Source organism: Pseudopodoces humilis, chromosome 5, assembly GCF_049639895.1.
Source record: "Pseudopodoces humilis isolate 2021_Gansu_Grassland_sample_001 chromosome 5, ASM4963989v1, whole genome shotgun sequence".
Classification (NCBI taxonomy): domain Eukaryota; kingdom Metazoa; phylum Chordata; class Aves; order Passeriformes; family Paridae; genus Pseudopodoces; species Pseudopodoces humilis.
This window is the reverse complement of record NC_142204.1, coordinates 9,972,390-9,992,306: the sequence shown is the minus strand read 5'-3', so window position 1 is coordinate 9,992,306 and position 19,917 is coordinate 9,972,390. Positions and strand designations below refer to the sequence as shown.

The following is a 19,917-nucleotide window of genomic DNA, read 5'->3' as shown; positions in this document are numbered from 1 at the left end:
CCACTTCCTTCTTTCCTTCCTTCCGCCACTTCCTTCCTTCCGCCTTCCTTCCACCACTTCCTTCCTTCCTTCCGCCACTTCCTTCCTTCCTTCCGCCACTTCCTTTCCTTACGCCACTTCCTTCGTCCACTTCCTCCCTCCCTCCCTCCCTCCCTCCCTCCCTCCCTCCTTCCCTCCCTCCCTCCCTCCCTCCCTCCCTTCCTCCCCTCCCCTCCCTCCCTCCCCTCCCTCCCTCCCTCCCTCCCTCCCTCCTCCCTTCCTCCCCTCCCCTCCCTCCCTCCCCTCCCCCTCCCTCCCTCAATCCCTCCCTCCCCCCCTCCCCTCCCTTCCCCTCCCATCCCCCCTCCCTTCCCTCCCTCCCCTCCCTCCCCCCCCTCCCACCCTCTTCCCCCTCCCTCCCCGTTCTTTCCCTTTTCTCCCGACAAACAGAGAATGTGAGGGCCCTTGCAGATTCCAGGTGAGAAGTTCCCCAAAGCAGAATGTGAAAACTGACATGAAATAGGACAAATGCATCAAACTCAAGCCATTAAGTAATACAGAATATTTCTTTTTTTCCTACCCAAGGAGCTGGTCTAAAATATGTAACTATTTATTGCTTCAAAATAGTGAAGGATCCTCCTTCTTCTCAGGAAACATAGCATCCCCATACCTCTTCCATTGCTTTTCAAAGTAATGAAACCCTCTTGGCAAACATATTTGTGGTATTGAACCCCCCAGGCCTGGCAAGCTCCTGCTCCTTGACTTCTCTGTTAAAAGCATCACAGGTGGAGCTTTTGGTGAGGTTGGGATGCTGCTGCGATATCTGTGATCCCAATGTGATTATTTTTGGCTGTACTGGAACTGGTAGCAATGGTGTAGATGTTGCTTCTGGGATATTTGCACATGCAACAAATTTCTTTCATACTTCTTCTGAAGTTTGCATTATAGATGTAGAAGAGGGTTGGTTTAGACGCTGAGGAACTGAAGGAGATCCCGGTGATGGCCAGGAAAAGCAAGGAGCTCTTTCTGTAGTCTGTTTCCTCTGGGTGCCACAACTGTACTGTGAAAAAAGGGAGCCAGGAAAGGAGAAAATCCAAGACAAAAATGAAAAACATCTTGACAGTTTTCACTTTTCTTCTTGAGACAAGATTCATTGTCCTCCTGCCAGCTGTGTCCTCAGTGCCACTTCTCCAAATGTAGGTGAAGAGTTTCTGGTAGCCGAGGATAATGAGAAGTGATGGGATCAAAAGCAACAGCACTGAGAGGTGGATGACACCAGAGGCAGTTCCTAGCCAGGAACTGGGGAGGAAAAAGTTGCAGTGGTGGTCGCTGTTGAAGCCGTAGAGAAAACAGGCTGGTGATGCAAACACAGCACCACAGAGCCAAGAGACCAGAGTCATTCTCTTGGCTTTCTCCCTTGACACTTTGAAATTCAGAGGATGGATGAGAGTGTAGAATCGATCCACGCTGATGGCGAGGAGCACATAGATCTGGACTCCAGGCGTGAGGTACTGGATGTATCTGACCAGCTGGCACACCCTGCTGCCCAGCATCCACTGCCCAGAGCTCAGCTGCAGCAGCAAGAAGGGCGCGCTCCCCACGCTGCTCACGAGGTCTGCACAGGCCATGGACACCACAAAGTAGTTGGTGGTGGACTGTGTCCTCCTGCTCCTGTGGATCACTAAGCAGACAAGGAAGTTTCCCAGGACAGAGATCAGCCACAGAGCTCCCCAAACCACGGTGGCAGCTGTGATTTCCCCCGGCCTCAGCCCATATTCTACCAGAGAGTGGTTCATGCTGGAGCCGGCTCCTGGTGGTGGAGGTTCTGCCATCTCGTAGCCAGCAGGAGAGGTGGAGGCTTTGGGGCTGCTCGTGTTCTGCAGCAGGAGCAAGGTAAGGAGAAAAACAGGACCACTGCTGTTATCCATGCTGTGAGCAAACTCAGCCACGTCTTTTCCTCAGGCTGCAGACAGAGAGAGAAAAGGTTTTGTTCAATAACTGTGTGAAAAGCCCAAAGTAATCAATAAGAGATAACTCTAAGTAGTCTCCATACTCCTTGGAGCAGATTTCAGAGAAAGGGGTCAGAAATATATGGTGACACTATGTGACATGGCAGAGAATCTTAAGTTTCATGCAGATTTTTAGGAATGGCCTGAGTATTTCAGACAAGCATTTCTGTCTACAGAAAGATGAGCTGGAGACTCAGCTGGAGACTGAGGTGCAATTTCATCAGGGCTGGTGAGCTGCAAACTGAGTGAGCAGAACATGCCCCACTGATCCCAGAAATGAGCTGTACTTCCTCTGTGAAAGTGTCAGAAAAGCAAACCATGAGGGTCCCTGCACCCTTGACTTGACCTTGAGCTTTGCTGCAGAAGGAAAATACTGAGGGAGGAGGTCAGTGTACACAGACAGATGATGGGGGAAGGATGGGAGAGCCTTTTGAGTTCTAGCACTGGAGCCTCAGCTTGTCAATACATTGTCAGCATTGTCAATACATGTCGGTGAAGTCAGCCGCTGAGCATTGCTATGCTCTGGAGAAAATCCAGGGAGATGGGAATGTTCTTACCTTGGTCAGGGCCTTCCACCCAGGCAGCAGCAAGGCTGACTCTTCACAGCAGGACCAGCTCAAAGGTTCTGCAGGTCTAGGGTTGACCCAAGGGACAACTGATGGACGGCCAGAAGCAACTGACACCAACAGTCAACTGAGAACCTCTGCCCCAGATTCTGTAACAGAGCTCTACAAGCTGAGATTCGCTGTGGTCCAAGTGCAGGACCCAGCACTGGGTCTTGCTGAACCTCATCCCGTGCAGCCTGTCCACATCCCTCTGCAGAGCCTTCCTACCCTCCTGCAGATCAACAACTTGTGCACAAATAAGTGTCACTTGCTCGCTGCCCAAAGGGTCACTCGGCACCCTCAGCCATGGTCATTGGTAATGATATCAGGCCTTGCCCAGCTCTGGGAAGGGCAGTCACCCTTGGGAAGACATGTTTTTAGGACAATAATGTATTCTTTGATAAGCATACGAGCAGACAAACCCTGCTCCTCTCCAATGCTCAGTAACTGGGGTGTTATGAACTGGTACACACTTTCAGAATTTCAGAACTTTAACGCTTATTGTCTTGTCTGCCACCTTACACCAAAGCCCTTCAGGAAACAGTTTTCAATTCCCTACTGGTATTCCCCCTTCTCCTCCTGCTGATTTATCCCAAGGCAGGAAGATGGCAAGCTCCTCTTCTAAGCATCTCTGAGATCAAATGTAGTGGAAGACTGGAAAAGGCCTGGTAGCCAAATGGGAAAGGCCCTCTGTTAAAAATTCCTCTACAAATCAGCACTAACTTTTGCTGTAAAAGAGCCTTGAAGTTCCTGGGGTCTTGGAGGCAGTAACAGTGATATTTGCAGATCAGGGCTGGCCATGGTGTTATGGGCAGAGCAAAGAGGTCATCAACTCAGACAGCTCAGCCAGTGGATCTCCTCTGATTAAAACCAGCAGGTGGTGAATATATGGGAATGTGCTGCTTTCCAAATCCTGTAAAATATTACTAAATACAATGCCTCCTTTGGAATGTGGCCATTGAGACAAGATGTTGGAGCCTGGGCTGGTTGTGTTGCAGCAGGGAGGAAAATTCAATTACTAGTTTATCACTGAAAAGTCCCATTGAAAGCAGGAAAGAGAAGTAAATGGAGCAAGAAGTCAATTTTCCAGTAAGGAAAAACGTTCAGAGGTATTCATTTCTCCTTGCTCCGAATCCAAAAGATTTTTGTCAATGTTTTGATTTTTTAGATATAAACAAATCACATAGTCTTTTCTGTTTACATGATTTTCTCAGATTTTTTTAATCCTCTTACATTTCCTGTCCTTCAGGATGATATACTGGTATATTTTACCAAAAAAAATAAATACAACAGGGATAAAATTGTGTATATTTTTTTATCCAGACTTGGAAATCTGGGCAGTTTACTGGGACCACCTGTGCTACCAAGAGTTTTGTTTCCCTATCAAGATTTATTTTGTGGCTAAAACTTTAGGAAAGCTGAAAGGAGCTTTCCCATGGAAAGAAGGTGTGTTCCAGAGGAAGCTCTCAATGTGCCTGTTGGTATTTCACTTAATTCTTAGTGAGTTCTAAAGCCCCAGCTCTGAGCAGTATCCATATCTTTAATACAGGACTTTCCAGGCAGTTACTTAGATTATTTTTAATTTGAAGCTCTTTCACTATGAAATATGAATCAAAACCTTGAGTACCTTTTGCAGTGTATTTGCTAGAAAAGTCACAGTTATTGTCATTCAGATGAGGTTTTTAGAGTGTGTTTCAGATGTAGCCCAGCAGAATTAAATTTGTTTTGCAACAACAAAAAAAAGGGATTGAAGGATCTTGTGGGAAGAGGTGGATGTGAGAGACAGAAGGCTCTGGTTGAACAGCATGAAGGATTGATTAGTGCCATCAAACTTCTGGCAGAAAATTTTGATTACTAGTTTTAAGAAATACATGGTTGCAGGACTGTGTCTTATCCTAGCAAATTTTACTGGTTATCCTGTTTCAATTTACAGCTACACTGACTTAAACTTTTCTTCATTTACTCTCTACATCTCCTGTTCTGACCTGTATTGTACGGCTGTTTTCACCAGTCCTCCTTCCCTTCAGTTCTGGGGGGAAGAAGTAAATCCTCCAAAAATAGATTGGTGGAGACTGGGGTGAGAAGTTGTATTTTTACTTGGGAGAGGGAAAAACTTGACTTGGAGGAGACTCGAGGGGCCCCTCATGGATGTCTGCTACTTCCTCATGAGGGAAAGCAGAGGGGTACTTCCGATCTCTGCTCTCTGGGACCAGGGACAGGACTTGGGGAATGGCCTGAAGTTGTGTCAGAGGAGGTTTAGCTTGGACATCAGGGAAAGGTTCTTCCACCAGCGGCTGTAGGGCACTGAACAGGCTCCCAGGAATGGTCACGGGCCCGAGGCTGCCAGAGCTCCAGGAGTGTTTGGACAACGCTCTCAGGGATGCACAGGGTGGGATTGTTGGTGTGTCTGTGCAAGAACAGGATACGTTTCGAACCCCGGATATTGCCCAGTCCAGGGCTCCACAGAAGCGCTCAGGAACAGACCTCGGGACGCCTGCGGCTTCTCCCTGGGGCAGAACGGGCCCTACGGGTCTCCATCAGGGCGGCGCTGCCGCGTTCGCCTGTGCGGGGCTGGGCCCGAGCCGGCCGCCGTCGTGCGGGGCGGGGCCGCGGGAGGAGTGCGGCGGGGCTGGGATGGCGGCGCGTGCTGGGTGGTGCTGCCGGGCCGGGCTGAGCCGCGTGGCTCTGCTGTCCCGGGCTCTGGCGTTCCCGGTTGCGCTGTCCCAGGCTGTGCTGTCCCGGGCCGCCGGCGGAACCCTGGGCACGCCTCGCTGGGGACGCGCCGCTTTTTCGTCGGCGGCCGCCGTGAGCGGCAGGGAAGGGCCGCAGCCTCAGGAAGGTGAGCGCAGGATGCCCGAGGCGGTCGGACTGCACCGCCGGCATGGCGGGACGCACGGCAGGCAGGGCTGCAGCGGAGCGGTGCCTGTATTAGCTTATTCCCAAGGGGAATTTCATCGCTGTGTGTACTCCGGGGAAGCCTTTGGTGTCGTGCCTGGCCTCTGCCCAGTGGGAGTGATGGGTCAGGGTTTTCCCGGCCTTTTCCCGGTGGGCATCTGGAGCACGCCAGGTCGCTGAAAGCGCAACAGAGATGATCTCCCGTGACGCTGCTGTAGCTAAAGCTGTCCTGACCTGAAATTACAGATGTTTGTAACCGATTGTAAGATTGTTGTGACATGTGGCTGTATGTAAAAGCACCACGGAAAAGGTAGGTCGAGGGATAAAGGAATACTGAATATTATCTGTTGGAAAGCCCTGAATGGATGTACTGTTCGGTTTGAGATTTTAATAGCAAGAAAGTGATGAAGAGAAAAGGGTTCATAAAGTTTTCAGATAAGGAAAACAACATGCGAAATCCACAAGTTTTTATGGGGTTGGGTTGTAAGACATGTGAATGAAATAAAAGAATCCAAACATCCCTTCTTAAATCTTAGTCATCGCTTTTTGCTAAATATGTGCAATCAATGAAATCTCTGAACTCAAACCAAAAACTTGAAAATAAATGCCATCAGGCTCATCTTTGAAAGTCTGAGGCCACATTATTCTGGTGGCGTTGTTTGGACAATGGGGTTTGGAATGTTTTAGAGTTTGAGGAGAAAGAAAAAATGAGGACAGACCGGCATGCAAAGATCAGTGTTTAGTCTGAAAGTCCAGTGGTATTTGGTGACTTCATTTATTCCTAGGGATCCCTCACCACAGCTCCAGGTGAAACCAGTGAGCTATAAAGTAGGGCCAGGAAAAGCCCAGGCCTGAAACTGATTAAATTCTTTCACTTCCTTCCACCTTCTCTGGGAATGCCCAGTGAGCGGGATCAAGGTATTCCCCACCCCCAGTTTAAGAAGAGAAACAATCCAATATCCAAAATGTTCATGCAGCTCATGTGCTGGAGTGTGGCGCAGAAGACTGTGTGAAGCTGTGCTGTCAGAAGGAAAGGATGGAGCCATGGCACTCTCCTTTTGGGAGTAGGAACTCTTAAGTTTATCCATCTTGTGCTGCTGGTGGAGAGTGATTTGTGACTGCTGTGTGGGAAAGAGGAAAGGAAGCATAGGAATGAAGGCAAAAGTGTCTTTCATTCTTGTCCTCCAAATTCTTTTTTATTTTATTTTTTTAAGTAATTAGTAATCTGCAGTTTTGAGTATCTCATCTTCCCCTTCTTCCATGTAAAGATTGGAGAGTATTTCTAGATATTGTCACAAAAACAAAAAAACCATACAGAATTATGCTATATTTTTGGCTGCCTAAACTACGGAATAATTTCTTTTTAAAATGTTTTTGTTCACCTCTTGTTTTTCCTTCTTTCAGGTTCAGTAAGGAGAAGAGGCAGGACACCACAGTTTGTAAGTTCGGTAAATTTACAGTTAGTTCAAGTGTTTGGGAAGATTTTCTAAGTTCTGTGTTGTATCAGTTTACTCAGGAGCCCTTTCTGCAGTCAAATCCTGGTGAAACAATCCCCTGGGACTGGCCTGCCATCACCTGGCTTCTGTAACCTTTTTAGTCTGTGTTATCAAAAATCAAATATATAACACTAAGCTGATGGTTAATTTGCATTGACACCATGTAGTGCAGGTCTGAAAAGTAACTTAAAGTTGCATTTCCAGTAACCCAGACATGTCAATGTTGTTTTTAGCCTGAGTTTACAGGGTTTGTGGTATAAAGATTTCTGGCATAAAGCTTTTCTTTTTCTAAGAGCATTTAACTGAAATGATGGTCAGTTTTTGGAGTGTATAAGCTGTTTCTGTAATATGCTGATAAATTGTCCCTACACTGAAATTTCTATGGCAAGAAATTTCAGCATTATTTATTACAAGCTGTTCCACACCTACAGAATTACAGATTTTTAAAACTCCTTGTCTTGTCCCCCACCAAACATTCATGCCCTTTAGGAAATAGAGTTTGCAATTCTGTACTGGTTTGATTCCCCCTCCTGATTTATCTTAAGGCAGGATGATGGCAAGTTCTTCTTCCTAAGCATCTCTGGCATCAAATACAGTAGAAGATTGGGAAAGGCCAGGCAGCTAATATGGGAGAGGCTCTCTGCTAAAAATTCCTCTACGTATCAGCACTAACTTTTGCTGAAAAGGTGTCTTGAAATGTCCAGCTGTGGTAATTGATTCCTGAAATTGCTGTTTGGTGTGTTGATCCTGTCTTGTCTTACATCCCGTGTATCTCCCGTCCCACCTGTCCTCTTTACCCTTGATTAGGCTGCACCTCCCAGGACGGAGAGGATGGCTGTGGATCAGGACTGGAGCAGTGTGTATCCAACAGCAGCTGCCTTTAAACCTGCCTCTGTGCCTCTCCCAGTCCGAATGGGTTACCCAGTGAAGAGAGGAGTGCCTCCACCAAAAGAAGGCAACCTAGAACTTATCAAGGTAAGACACGTGCCATGGCTGGGGGATCACTTTTAAAGTCACTGTTCACTAAGGCTGCACTGCTTTGATTTGAATATTTGTCTTGGAGACTGTTTTCTGTTATTAAGTCACGTAATCCTCTTGTATTTCTAAGTGGTAACAAATATAAAGTTAATTAAAAAGTGAATGATATCAGGAGACTTTTTAGGATGATCATGCTAGTGACTTTTGTCACAGAGTTAAGTCTTTTCCTAAATCAGACTCGAGAAGAGTCTGCTTATATGAACATTTCCTTAAAGCATGTTACACTGCTTTAGCAAATGTGAGAAGTGTAATCAGATTTCAGTAATGCCCATTTACTTCTGATCAGACAAAAAGTTATTATTTTGGTAACTGTTAATGTGTCTGTTTCAGATTCCCAATTTTTTGCATCTTACTCCTCCTGCAATTAAGAAGCACTGTGCAGCTCTTAAAGGTGAGGGGGTGGGGGGGTTGAGGTTTTTCTTATTTTTTTTTGTTTGTTTGTTTTGTTGGTTGCTTTTTTCTTTTTAAACTATCCCTGGAAGTTTTCAGACAGCAGGATGTCTGTGTGATGATGGAGGTGAGACATGGTACACTTGTGGAGCTGGTTTTTTAGCTGGCTGTGGCTGATACTGTCTGCTTTCCTTCTGCTGCCAAAAGTCATCCAGGAGGTAGCAGATAAGTCTCAGGAGGTTGTCAGCACAACAGTAAGACTGAAATGTTACTTTTCCATGAGAACTTGCTTGAACTGATGAGTTGATTGTTCAATGGTTTACTGAAGGTGAGTGATGAATGTGACTCAGTTTTCAGAGAACTCTGTGATTGAACCAGGCTTCAATCAGTAGCCCTTATGGACTGCATTTAACGACCAAAAAGCTGTTAATGTGAAACCCTCTGTGAAAGCAGGGTCTGCTGGAGAGATGCAGGATCTACTAGAGACCAGGAACAGCCTTCCACACAGCAAGCCTGTAAGAGAAACCTAATGAGGAGCTCAGGCAAAGGAAGCCTTTTTTGTGATGAGGGTGATGAGACAGTGGAAGAGCTTGCCCAGAGAAGGTGTGGATACCCCATCATGGAAGTGTTTAAGCTTAGGCTGGACAGGACTTTGAGCAACTGGATCTCGTAAAAAAATCCCCATAGCAGGAGGGTCACTTCCAATCCAAACCATTCTATAATACTATTTGGCAGCTGTGAGACTGATCTGCAGTACTGTATCCTGTTTTGGGGAATCCAGTACAAAGAGGGATGTGGCAACACTGGAGCAAGTCTAGCAGAAACACTGCTGATACCTAAATGAGTGGTTTCTAGGACTAGTACTTTTAAAAACATATATTGCAATACATTTGAAAGAAAAAACAAAAAACCCAAAAAAAGCCAGCCAAAACCCAAGCAGACAGATACTACTCAGAGCATTTTTTCTTTATTGTACAGATTTCTGCACTGAGTGGCCAAGTGCTCTGGACAGTGATGAGAAATGTGAACAGCATTTTCCCATTGAAATTGAAACAGTAGATTATGTTTCTTCAGGGATTTCTATTCGGAATCCCAAGGCAAGAGTGGTGACCTTAAGAGTAAGTAGTAGTTAAGTAAATAAGTAAACAGCCTTTGTTTCAAACCCCTAAATACTTTGCTTTGTTTTCCAAACATACAAGTGTGATCTGCTGTAAGGAAATGAGGGAAATGGAGGGAATTCAAAATCACACACAAATGAGTACATCTGTGTGTTCCTGACCAAATCTGTCCATTCATATTGACCGGCCTTGGGACTTGTAAAGCATTGTGGGGATGTTTATTATGCAGGTGTATATTGTTTGAATACCCACGTTCTTGCCCTGTGTTAAGACTTCCAACATGATACAATCCGAAGAAATTCTGCAAATGCATCCTGAATAGCTCTCCTTGATAGAAAATGTGCCTGTCTCAAGTACTTCTGAGTTCAGAGTTTGGATTTTCCAAAGAATTAAAGTTGTTTTCTCCTTTTCGTGAAGGTTAAACTTTCTAACCTGAATTTGGATGACCATGCAAAGAAGAAGCTCATTAAGCTCGTGGGAGAGCGGTATTGTCGGGAGACAGATGTACTCACAATTACAACAAATAGGTGAGCTGTCAGAAGGAAACAATATTGTAGCAATGCCTACAGCAGAGAAAGGGCTGGGTGTCTTCTAGTAATACCAGTAATTGTCTTGGTGAATTATTATATTTTAGGACTAAAATAGGACTTAATTAACATTACTCCTGTTATTAACTATGAAAAACAAGTTTTAAAAGAGTTCAGACAATGTATTACGGATTACACTTTGGTGCAGGGGGCAAAAAAGTCTCCAGAAGATTTGTAAGTTCTTGGGTATTGTATATTTTCCTGCTGACTTGCAGCTGCCATTCTTCTCTGTTCTTAGTATTCATACCCCCATTACAATGTTATTCTTGGTTGTGCGTAATTGAGAAATAACACAGGAATCAACCACTCATTTCCTAAGCTTCCCTGCATTACACAGTAGAAAATTTGATGGTAGGTTTTAACCTTTTGTTCAAAAATTGTTTCTGCATTTGCAGGTGTCCCTTGAGAAGACAGAACTATGATTACGGCATGCACCTGCTCACAGTGCTGTACCACGAATCCTGGGTAAGCAGTTGTACATGGACTCTCTTGATGTGCTCTCTGTCATATTTTAAAGTAAATGATCTTAAAATTCTGTTCTCTTCCAACTCACTTTTCTTCAAATTCAACCAAGAGAACATCTTGTAGGATTCCAAACTCCTATCTATTAATTAGAATATGTCTTTTCTTGGACTCTTCCTGGGCTGCAGTAAACCGTGGCTGTCACTTGCAAGTGTTCTGCTTCTTAAATGATCTCTCACATATCTTGTCTCAAGCTGACTGCTTTTCTGAGCTCCCTCTTGCTCAGAAAAGGGGTAGCCTTCCACCTTCTGACTACAGATGTTTCTTTCCCAGGGAATCCTTCACACTTGTATCCTGTATTTTTGTGGTTGTGTTGGTGCCCATCAACAATTGTACAAGCATTTTTTACAGAAAACAAGTGAGCAGTCTGAACTGAAATTGTTGTTGTTGGAAATCCGTAGTAATGTTTTGGATGACTGAACTTTGTTCAAGTGTCCCATGTCACTATCACATCGTTTGAGACAGACAAAGCCTTCATGTTCTCCATATGTCACTCTTACAGAAGTTGTACCTTATCTACTGCTAAACTCAAACTTACTGTTTTCAGTTGTTCTAGAGTAGGAAATGTCTGTATTTAGCAATTTTATGAATTTTCTTGAATTTGATCACTGCAGTGCTGATGTTCAGAATATCCTAAGGAGGATGAGCTATATTTCCCTTTCAGTGGCAGTTGCCTTAAAGGATAATTTTGTAATTGTAGATCATAATTGCATCAAAGTTAATCAGTGGTGAAAGATAACATTTCAATTTGCATTACAAATCTTAAATTAATGGTAGAGTTAAACGTTAATCCAGTGTTAAGCGATGACAAGAGAACTAGACAGCACTCACTTTAATAATTTCAGACAAACACCACAGCTGTGCTGGGCTCCAGCTTTAATTAGTACTGGAAGACAGGGCTATGCAATATTGATATGGGAGTATTCAGTGTGTATTGAATATGCACAAGTCACTTGCACTTTTATTACCTTTCCTCCATGTTAATATTTGATGAGTTCATCAATCAGTTGTAATTGTCTTTGATTCCCATGAAAAATTAATGGTTTCTTGAGACATGGGTTTTTATTTTGTGTGACATGGGTTTTTTTGTGGCATGTTTTTTTTTGCCCCTGATCAGGGATAATGCCTTTTAATAACTTGATGAAAGATAGTTTGGATCCATTTGGTAAATCATGAGCAAGCAGTCTGTGGTTTATTTCCATTTACATAAACTTTAATATTGGAGGAGGATGGACAGGGCCTGGCCTTCCATTTAGGCAGTAATATCAGTGCTGTTTGCAGAACTAATTGTAGGATTTGATGACTTTACCAGCAGAGTAGTGCCACACTGGTGATACATGTGGCTGCTGGAGTTGAATCAAAAGATGAGGGCAGTGTTCCATTCTTGCTGAGTGAAGGAAAGCTGGATCCATGTAACTTCTGCCCTCAAGCCTGAAAACTTTGCCCACGACCACTTTAAATGTGGCAGAACTCCTGTGATTTACATTAATATCTGTATTTTGTCGATTGGAAGCATGTACAGGAGGAAAAAGTTATATGCAGATATACATCAGGAAATGGAATTTCAAGTGTAATTATGTTTTAGTTGCCAGTGATGCATCATCCTTTTATTATGAATAAAAAAAGTTAATGCAATATCAGATCCATGAGTTCAGTTATTTTAAAACAGTCTTTAAAATCTTCACAACCTAAGAATGTTTTGTTTTCTCCTTCTAAAATACCTGGAGATGTTTTGCTTCCTGTTTACTAGTTGTCTTGTTATTAATAAAATATTGCTGTTTTATTAGCTTTCAGAATATATTAATTAGATGGCTGATTGCCTCAACTATTAAGAATTACATTTCTCTTCTTTGGACTTTTTCTGTGATTCCTTTCAGATTATCCCCCAGGATTGTGCCTAGATCAAATTAATCAGTGAAAGAGTGAGATATATTAGATAGATTATTAATCAGCATCTTAACCAGTTGTATTTTTGCTGCTTCTATATGATGGCTGCTTGAATGCTGTAACATCACTCAAAACCTGGATGTCTTCGTATGGTAGAGGTGGTTTTCAAAGAGTTAGAGTTTGCTGCCCTCTAGTGGTTGAAAGGATCGTGGATGGATTTCTTCACACAGCTTGGATTAATAGTTCATCACTCAAACGACCACTTCTGTTGGGAGTTGAAAGCAGGAATGAGAAGGAAATACAACAGGAAGTCAATTTTCCAGTAAGGAAAAACATTTAGAGTAATTAAATTTTTATTGCTCTAATTCCACATGGTATTTCAACATACACAAGATGAGGGAGAGAGAAGGATCTTGATTTAGCCTTGCAAAGCTGGGATCTTGAAAGATTACTAAAAAGTTGTCCTGGATTTTCTGTTCTCCACTACTTCTTACAGTAAGAAAAAGAAAGGTGAGGGAAGGAAAAAAAATGAATGGGCAGACAGCATGGCAGTGGAGGCTTAACTAAAATTTATCCTTCAACCCTGCAGCTGTACAGCTTGATTGAATGTCAAGGGAACTACTTTTGCATTTCTTTTTAGAGCTTTCAGTGGTAAGGCACTGGTGGGATGCAGTGTCTGTGTCTGCATGCTGAATGGGTATTTTTATATGACCACTGGTGATAACACTCAAATCCATCATATAGCTTTTCTTCAGGCTTCATTTTTTTTTCAACTACAGTCATTTTAAGCTATTTAAGTCATTCCAAATAAACGTAATTTTTACTGTTTCAGGTTGTGGCAGTAATACTTGGTAACAGCAGAATTTTGCAGTTTCATAGTGGGAGTTTACCTTGTAATTCAGCCTAAAATATGTGAAAGGATATGAGCCCACTGTTGAAACATATGCAGGTCTCTGGCTACTTAGGATTAAAAAGTTCATGTTAGGAACACTCAGATGTTATGACATGGGGGTTGTAGAGTTGCAGTGGGAGTTGGAGGAGGTACTCAAGTCGTGCTGAAGCTCCCTGGGCACCTTTTTGTATCACTTAAAATGTTCAGGGTAAAGGTTCTGACTTGGGTATCTTAGAACAATGATGGTGTGTAATTGTACTCTCCCTACCTAGAACAGGTTTCTCTCTCAGTGTTGTTTAAGGGGTTTAAGTAATGCAGACTGAGGCTGAAGTGAGGATGGTCTCTAAATGTTTGAATATGTCCTTTGTTTTGAACAATTAATTCCATTGCGTGCTCACCAGAATCAGACAGCTGAGAGAGTCTTCATCAGTAATGGGAACCAGAAAAGGTTAAGATAAAGTGACTTTACAGTAGATGTTAAATTTCATAAATTTTCTCTGAATTTAAACATTTAAAATCAAAGGAAGGAGCTCTTTTGACAGGAAATGTGTATTTTAGTAGAAGGTTACACCTTTTTTTTGTACTTCTTGGAACCAAAAAGGATGAGCATTCCAGCAAAAGGCTGAATTAGGAATTGTCTTTGTAATATTTCTGACTATAGTAAGCTTCTTGCAATACCTTGTGTTTAAGCTCCGTGTTTCTTGTTGCTGGAGAAACAAGGCTCCTCATTGATGCATAAATACAGTTTTTGCAACTGTTCAGTTTTCAGTCTGTGTTGGAGTGAAATTGTCTCGTGGGGCATAGACATTCATAAAAAAAGTGAACAGAAAATCAACAGACTTGGATTTTTAATATCACTTATCTCTCTTGATGAGATCAAAATCTTATTTGGTCAACCTTCAGAAGGCAAACTGAGGTCGATTTTTTAAAAAAAATTATTTTTATATTTATTAAGGTATTTACCTTACAAATGACCCTTTCAGAAACCTGGATTTTCCAGAAAATGCATGTAGCCACTCTAGCCTAGAGAAATTAGATGTTGTCCTTAGTTTTGAAAGAGGCTGATGGCAACTTTCCCAAGTTAGTTACAGAGCCAGAGAGTAAACTTGAGTGCATCATTAATTATGAGCGCATCATTAATTATGAGAGCATCTCTTATGCAGTATTAGTATTTGGGGCAGAGTTCTGTTTTGTTTCGCTGCTTGTTATCCTTTTTTGTTACACATTTGTACCTCACTGGAATTTTAGTCCTCCTTTAGTCTTTGTTTTCTCTTGACCCTCTAGAAGTCCTACCAGCCCTGTGCCATTGCTGTGTCCTAGAAAATACAGTTCTGCTTATTCAGAACAATGGATTTTAACTTACTGCACATCAACAAATAATTACAATTTCTGTATCCAACCTCATATGATACAAATAGGTTTTGACTTTCTACAAACTCCTATTGATATCTCTAAGTTGCTAATTAAATAGTACAAATTAAAGGTGTATTATATCCAAAAAGATAAGCACTTAAGATTGAAGGCTCCCAGTAATTTGGAAAATGTTAGCATAGCTGTCATTTATTAGCTGAAAATCTAAGATCATTGTATCACATAGAGCATCTTTTATTTCAATGCAATACAAAGTGTATTTATTACAGGCGATACAGACTTTGAAATTTAACATGCCATTTAAGGAACTTTCCTTCCCCTCAAAAATAATTCTTTTAAAATACCTGATATTTGCTAAACAGCATTAAATACTTAACTGTTCAAACTGTTGAAAAGAAAATTAACCAACATGAGTCATGCTTTTAATTGCCCTCAACATTTCTATGTGCCACTAGAGAAATTTCAGTTAAAATGTTTTTCCCAAAAGGAAGATGGGAGAACTGACAGTTTTAAGCCTCTGTATCACTGCAGCAGCAAAACTGCAAGTTGAACAGGCAGAAAAAATCCCAAGCACATTGATGGTGAAATACCTGCTTAAGAGATCCCAAATTCTTTTCTTTCTTCTCTACTTTAAGGTACCATATAAAGTGAAGCTTTTTATTAATGGCTCACATGTAAAAGGTGACTTCACTGTCCAAAGTCTATTTTAGCATTCGTACTTCCAGAATTCAGATAAGCACTGTATAGGCTTGTAAATCTCCCAATATACTGGCTTAAATTGTAGCATAAAAGATTTGCTTAGAAAGAAATCCTTAATATGTTTATGGCATTGAAAAAATAATTCTTTATATTTGCATTAGGAAGTGAAAAAATAGTCTTTCTATGCCTCTTTAGTCATAGGTTTAGATCTTTGACTATATATGGAAAATTGTTTTCTGTTGTTTTGGTTTGGGTTTTTTTGATTCCTATTTTAAGTCTTTTAAGAGGAAAAGGTTGAAAGTATCAGCCGAGCACATCTTTAGCCAAGCTGGATAATACTGAGATTCTGTCTTTGTGTGATAGAATGAGGAATCCATTTTTAGTGAATTCTTATTTTCAACCTGGTTCACAAAGTGGGGATTCTAAGAAAAACATTACACAATACCACGCTTGGATTCTACTTCTCCACACGGATTCCACAGTTTTATTCTCATTTTTAAGATTGTAGTGTTCACTAACGTGCTAAATCTGTAGGGGACAAAAATAATTCAGCTGATGAAATTTGAGTGATAAAGACCTAATTTTTGAGCTTTATTTAATTGTTCTTATTAGTTTTATCCATAACACTTTAAACTGAGTCTGTAACACATGTAACATTTCCACTGTTCAGAGTCCATGGTGCTTGTCTACCTAGAATACGTTTCCAGTTGTTTATATAATTCTGCAGTCACTTTTCCCTTGCAGTAATTCTTGTTGAAAAGTATCTGAGTTTCACTGGATACAGTTAGTTTGCAAAAACTAATGGATTTGGAAATCTCTCCTACTGTCAAATCTCTTTCTGCCTTCACCCTCACCTCCCACCACACAGTCAGATTTTATTTTAAAAAATAAAATCTCTTAAAATCCATGTTGGCATGATTCTATTAGGAAGGATTCCTAGGAAGAAATACTCAACAGTTGCTTTAAAATCTTGCTTTGTATTGCTCACAAGAGGTGGGTAAATTTTGATCTGTTCATCAGTGTGCATCTCCAAAATCCTCTAAGTTGCTGTGTGCAGAGGATTTTCCTGAAGATTAGTCATTAGTCCTTGTAGTCTCTGCTATGACTTAGAGGTGTTTAAAAGCCTCACAGGGATCTTTTGTTTGAACTTCAGATATGAATTTGGTCCAGGGAGTGGCCAGGAGTGATACCCATATTCCCTTATTCCTGAGAAACCATATCCCTGTGAGAGAGGCTTTGGCTTGAAAATTCTGTTGTAGTTCAGGGGAAAAAATGTCTTGGATAAACACTCTGCAGATAACCAAGGGATGTGTAAAGCAGGTTGATGCTGTTAATTTAAAACTCTAAATCTACACCCTGGATTGCAGGGTTTGTCAGACAGACAAGGAACACTTCACTGTGCCCACTTATTCCATTAATATTTCAGCAGAACAGGGCTACAGGATGTCCTTTTGTTCCTGTTTTTCCCCCTCCAGAAAATGAATGAGATCCTTTTACTCCTGTGGTTTAATTGTGTCCAGGGTTTAATGTAGTCATATGAACCTTTGAGCAGTGTGAATTGCTGCTTCTGATTTGGACTCAGATTCAAAAGACAAGAGATGCCATTTACCAGGTTCAGGACACAGCAGTTGGGAAAGTGTTTTAAATTCAGATAGAGGAATCCAGCCACACAGGTGTTGCAGGGTGAAAAAAACTATTGGAGCTTAATTAAAGGTTATTGAATACTGTGGTTTGACTGCAGCAGCCTTGATTCTTAGTGGAAAGAATAACATTTAAATAAATAAATTGAAAAAAAAAAATAAAAACAACCATCAACCAAACAACAACAAAAAACCCTCCTCCCCAACTTGCAAGAGGCTTTTTTGGTTATGCATAGCACAGCTAAAAATTTACTGAAGAGCCCTTTTTTGCAAGTTATTTTAAAAAAAGACAAAATCTGTATGATTAGAGGCTTTACTATAAGGTTTCTTTGAATGTATTTCCAGAGAAATGCAAGTTTTATTTATACATGATTTTATAACAATTCTAAGAAAAACATGAATAGTAAAACTAAACCCAAAGTATTTCAAATTGTGATTCTTACATAGGTGAGGTAATATAAAGATATGACATACTGGTTACATGAGTAAAGTACTAAATAATTGTAAATACTCAAACATACAGCCTGCAATATATGAAAATGCAAATATATCACTGAAGCATCTGTATTTATCAAAATACAATAAAAAATAGCATGTTACAACATTTGAAATATTCCTTAAAGATTCTTTCAAGGCCTGGAGAAATGTTGAAAGACAACTGATACAGAACAAGTGTATTTGCAGGCATTTGGATGGTGTCTTCTGTCAGTGCCCAGCTTGTGATCCTGTCTAATTAAGTAAATATCAGCACCTTGTGGAGAGATATTCTATTGAGCAATTTATTTTGCAGGAAGAAGAAATGGATTTGTTGGTGGTGCTTTTCTTCGTGAGTCACATCGCAGGTTACTCATTAGGCACTGTCTCACTTTCCCTCCACCAGCCAGTGCAGCCAGAGCAGAACCCTGTGCTAGGGAGATAGGAGCTGGGTGGCTGCTTCCAGAACTGCAGTGTTGAGGGTTCTTTAAAATTACTACTTTTGCAAGGTTTTTAGTTATTATGTATAGGCCATAAGCTTTTCCTGCCACTCTGACTCACCCAGTTGTATCTGCCAGATACATAAAGAACCTGATGAGTGGGAGAAAGAAGCTCATCCTGCTCATACATGCTTGAGTTACAAGCATTAGACTCTAAAGGAGGAAATACCTTCCACCATGAATGCAGTTTTTGAAGGGAATTGCTCTGAGAGATCAATTTCTTCAAATTATTGTTGCTTTGTTTCAGTCTTGGGTAGTTTTTCAGGTTCTGTATTTTCTTTCAGAAAACTGAGAAGTGGGAGAGCGAGAAGTCTGAGGAAGACATGGAAGAGTATATCTGGGAAAACAGTCACTCTCAGAAAAATGCCTTGGACACACTGCTTCAAATAAAAGCCTCAGAGAATGTCAGTAATGTCACTAAGGAGAAGCTGCTGGCATCTGAAGTGGTTAAGAATTACAGAAACTCAGTCATTGCACTTAAAAACAACGGTGAAACAGAAAGTAACATGTCTCAGTACAAGGAATCGGTGAAGAAATTGTTGAATATACAAGCATGAGAGCAGAGTCTGCAGGTATACCTAATCATTACAGAGATGTTCAATTACTGTATTAGTATGTCTTAATGATATGGATGTGTAAATATTCAGAACCTGAAGCAAAAAAATGAAACTTGATGATGAGTTAAGTCCTGTCCATTAATCTTTTCCATTGAATAAAGTATGTTTGGATTCATACTGGTAACTGGAATGTTCTATTCTGTGTTTTGTTAGCATGGGAGATCCTGGTTCAGTCCGCTGCTCTTGATCACATTCTGATTCTCACACTTTTTGGGCCTTTAACCTAGAGCAACAATATCAAAACTAATGAAATTAGTTAGGCTTCCAGTTCCATTAATTAGAAGTCTGAAAATTAAGAGCTCTAAATGCTTTTCAAATGCCATTCAGATTTTTCCCTATGTGTAAAATTAGGATAATATTGCTTAAGTAGTCTGATTTGAAGAGGTGTTGAAGCACTCTGGACAGTTGAGGTTTTCAGTTGTTATTGTGAGGGCAAACAAATATCCCATGTAAAAGCACCTGTCTCTAAAATAATGGAGTAAAATAAGGTGGAAAATTAGATGGTAGTGGGAAGGTGAACCAGCAGTTGTTGAGAAGATCTCAGAGTACCTGGGACAGGAAGAAGGATGAGAGTTGGTGAGATGGGTTTGTAACTAAATAGGAGTGGACTGAGCCTTGTTACCCTCTGACTGCTGTTACCTGCTGACTTCTCTCTTGAAGGTACCCAGGCTTTTCAAGGAAAGAAAAAAGTTTTTAGTATCCTGTGTAGCACAGAGAAAGAATTATATCTATGTTATAAATTTGTATTGTGATATTGGCTTTCGCAGATGAATATTATATGTTAAATACTTTTTAGCTATGTATGTACTTTTTTCTTGCTAACAAGTCTTAAGCTTAAAAGAATTTCCTAGGTACCAGGCAAGGAAATCCCAGAGGGCAAGGACAGTGGGGCTCAAACTCTTATCAAGAGAACAATAGAAGCCAAACTGTTATCAAAAAGCCGGTACCAGTACGTGGGCAGGGGAGAAAGATAAGCTCAGCTGCCCTCAGAAGAAGGATGAGGGGCCCAGACCCTTATCAACAACTGACCATCTGCAGAAAAAAGGAAACCAGACTCCAAAAGAATGCTGACCAGCAAGAATAATGATGACCAGCAAAAAAATTATGATGACAAGCAGAAACTGAGACTGTGCAGAAGCATGATCTAAGAAGGTGGAACCAGGGAGGGGACATGCTTGAATATGCATTAACCCCTCAC

General features: G+C 41.4%; 2 protein-coding genes across 3 annotated transcripts; one reads left to right on the top strand and one right to left on the bottom strand.

Annotated features, from left to right (window-relative positions):
• Positions 1-664: 664 nt before the first annotated feature.
• LOC102104977 (putative G protein-coupled receptor 19) lies at positions 665-1,922 on the bottom strand. The gene is given in 2 exon segments (XM_014262500.2): positions 665-785; positions 787-1,922. Coding segments are annotated over 2 exon segments (1,242 nt in total). The 5' UTR covers positions 1,908-1,922.
• A 3,279-nt stretch (positions 1,923-5,201) lies between these two features.
• Positions 5,202-18,843, top strand: MRPS35 (mitochondrial ribosomal protein S35). 2 transcript variants are annotated; one of them, XM_014262501.2, is made up of 8 exons: positions 5,202-5,432; positions 6,893-6,927; positions 7,792-7,959; positions 8,353-8,413; positions 9,391-9,530; positions 9,948-10,057; positions 10,513-10,582; positions 18,387-18,843. In XM_014262501.2, the coding sequence occupies exons 1-8, from the start codon at positions 5,228-5,230 to the stop codon at positions 18,657-18,659; spliced, it is 1,062 nt and encodes a 353-aa protein (XP_014117976.1). In that variant the 5' UTR covers positions 5,202-5,227; the 3' UTR covers positions 18,660-18,843. The 2 variants fall into 2 exon arrangements, with proteins under 2 accessions (XP_014117976.1, XP_005534084.1); XM_005534027.3 differs by having other exon boundaries at positions 6,893-6,936.
• The last annotated feature ends 1,074 nt before the right edge of the window (positions 18,844-19,917 follow it).

Excerpts from the sequence above, each read along its gene's own strand:
- MRPS35 (XM_005534027.3), top strand. The coding sequence starts at position 5,228 with ATGGCGGCGCGTGCTGGGTGGTGCTGCCGGGCCGGGCTGAGCCGCGTG. Across the intron at positions 6,937-7,791 it reads CACCACAGTTTGTAAGTTCG|GCTGCACCTCCCAGGACGGA; the intron begins GTAAATTTACAG and ends ACCCTTGATTAG. Across the intron at positions 9,531-9,947 it reads CAAGAGTGGTGACCTTAAGA|GTTAAACTTTCTAACCTGAA; the intron begins GTAAGTAGTAGT and ends CTTTTCGTGAAG.